The sequence below is a fragment of the Myotis brandtii genome, unplaced genomic scaffold (genome assembly GCF_000412655.1).
Source record: "Myotis brandtii unplaced genomic scaffold, ASM41265v1 scaffold754, whole genome shotgun sequence".
Taxonomy (NCBI): Eukaryota; Metazoa; Chordata; class Mammalia; order Chiroptera; family Vespertilionidae; genus Myotis; species Myotis brandtii.
In genome coordinates this window covers 1,114,234-1,115,528 of record NW_005371012.1, presented here as the reverse complement: position 1 = coordinate 1,115,528, position 1,295 = coordinate 1,114,234, and the positions used below count along the sequence as shown (strand labels likewise).

General features: G+C 58.0%; 1 protein-coding gene across 1 annotated transcript in view; it reads left to right on the top strand.

The window, feature by feature from the left end:
* PLA2G2E (phospholipase A2, group IIE) overlaps positions 1-599 on the top strand; it is a 2,541-nt gene extending 1,942 nt beyond the window's left edge. Inside the window, exon 3 of the mRNA XM_014530659.1 lies at positions 234-599. Within this exon, the coding sequence (XP_014386145.1) occupies positions 234-376 (143 nt within the window). The 3' untranslated portion in view covers positions 377-599. The remainder of the gene's footprint in view (positions 1-233) is intronic.
* Positions 600-1,295: the final 696 nt, after the last annotated feature.

Genomic DNA, 1,295 nt, shown 5'->3' with positions numbered 1-1,295 from the left:
TGGGGACCAGCTGCAGGGTGGAAGCGGGTGGGAGGGAGGGGGAGGGCAGAGGAGTGAGCTGGGGGAGGAGGACAAGCTTGCAGCCTCCCAGCATCCTGGCCTGGCAGCTCTCCTGTGTCCGCTCTGTCTCTCACCCATCCCTGAGATGTCCCCATGACAATGAGCTTCCAGCAGAACAGGGGTGAGACTGTGGACCCGGAGCCTCGGGTCCCTGACTCGCCTTGTCCCCGCAGCCGGCAGAACGACCTGCCAGCAAGAGACCTGCGAGTGTGACAGGACGGCTGCACTCTGCTTTCGCCAAAACCTGGACACCTACGACCGCAAATACGTCCGCTACCCCAACAAGCTGTGCACAGGCCCCAGCCCACCCTGCTAAGGCTGTGCCCCTCCTCCTCCCTGTGGCCTTCTGAGGCCCCGCCTCCAGCTGCTGCAGCCCCAGGCCTGGGGAGCATTGGCACCAAAGGCCCTCCTTCTGGAACATTCCTTTCCTGCAAACCCATCCCACCCTGAGGATGCCCAGAGTGTGGCCTGGACCATCGCTGGCCTTCCAGGCCATGTACCCCTTAGCAAGAGGCAGGCCCCGGAAGCTTCAGCACCCAGAAGATTCCATAACCCACCCCTGGACTCTCAGCTCCCTCTTCTCAGTGAATGCTTCCCATCCTATATAATAAAGAGGTAATATGCAAATTAACCCTCACGCCCTCACAAGATGGCTGCCTACGACCAGGCCGGTAGGGGGTTAGTGAAGGATGACCAACCGACTGAACAAGCAGGCTGCATGGGGTAACCAGGCCGGCGGGGGTGGGGGGCAGTTAGGGGCAACCAGGCAGGCAGGTGAGCGATTAGGAGCCGGCGGTCCAGGATTGTGAGAGGGATGTCCAACTGCTTGTTTAGGCCCGATCCCTATATAATAAATGAGTGAATGAATTTGTAGATTAATCAAATTCTACAAAGATAGAATCTGAGAATATTAGAATTAATAGAGGCCCAGTGCATGAAATTCGTGCATGGGGGGGTGGTGGTGGTGGTGAGGGGAATCTCAGCCCAACCTGCACCCTCTCCAATCCGGGACCCCTTGGGGGATGTCTGACTGCCAGTTTAGGCAGTCTAGTCCTATATACTATGCAAATTAACCTTCATGCCCTCACAAGATGGCTGACTACAACCAGGCCAGCAGTGGGGTTAGTGAGGGACAACCAAATGACTGAACAGCGGGCTGCGTGGGGTGACCAGGCCAGCAGGGGGGTGAGGGACGACCAAACAACTGAACAGCAGGCTGTGTGGGGCAACCAGGC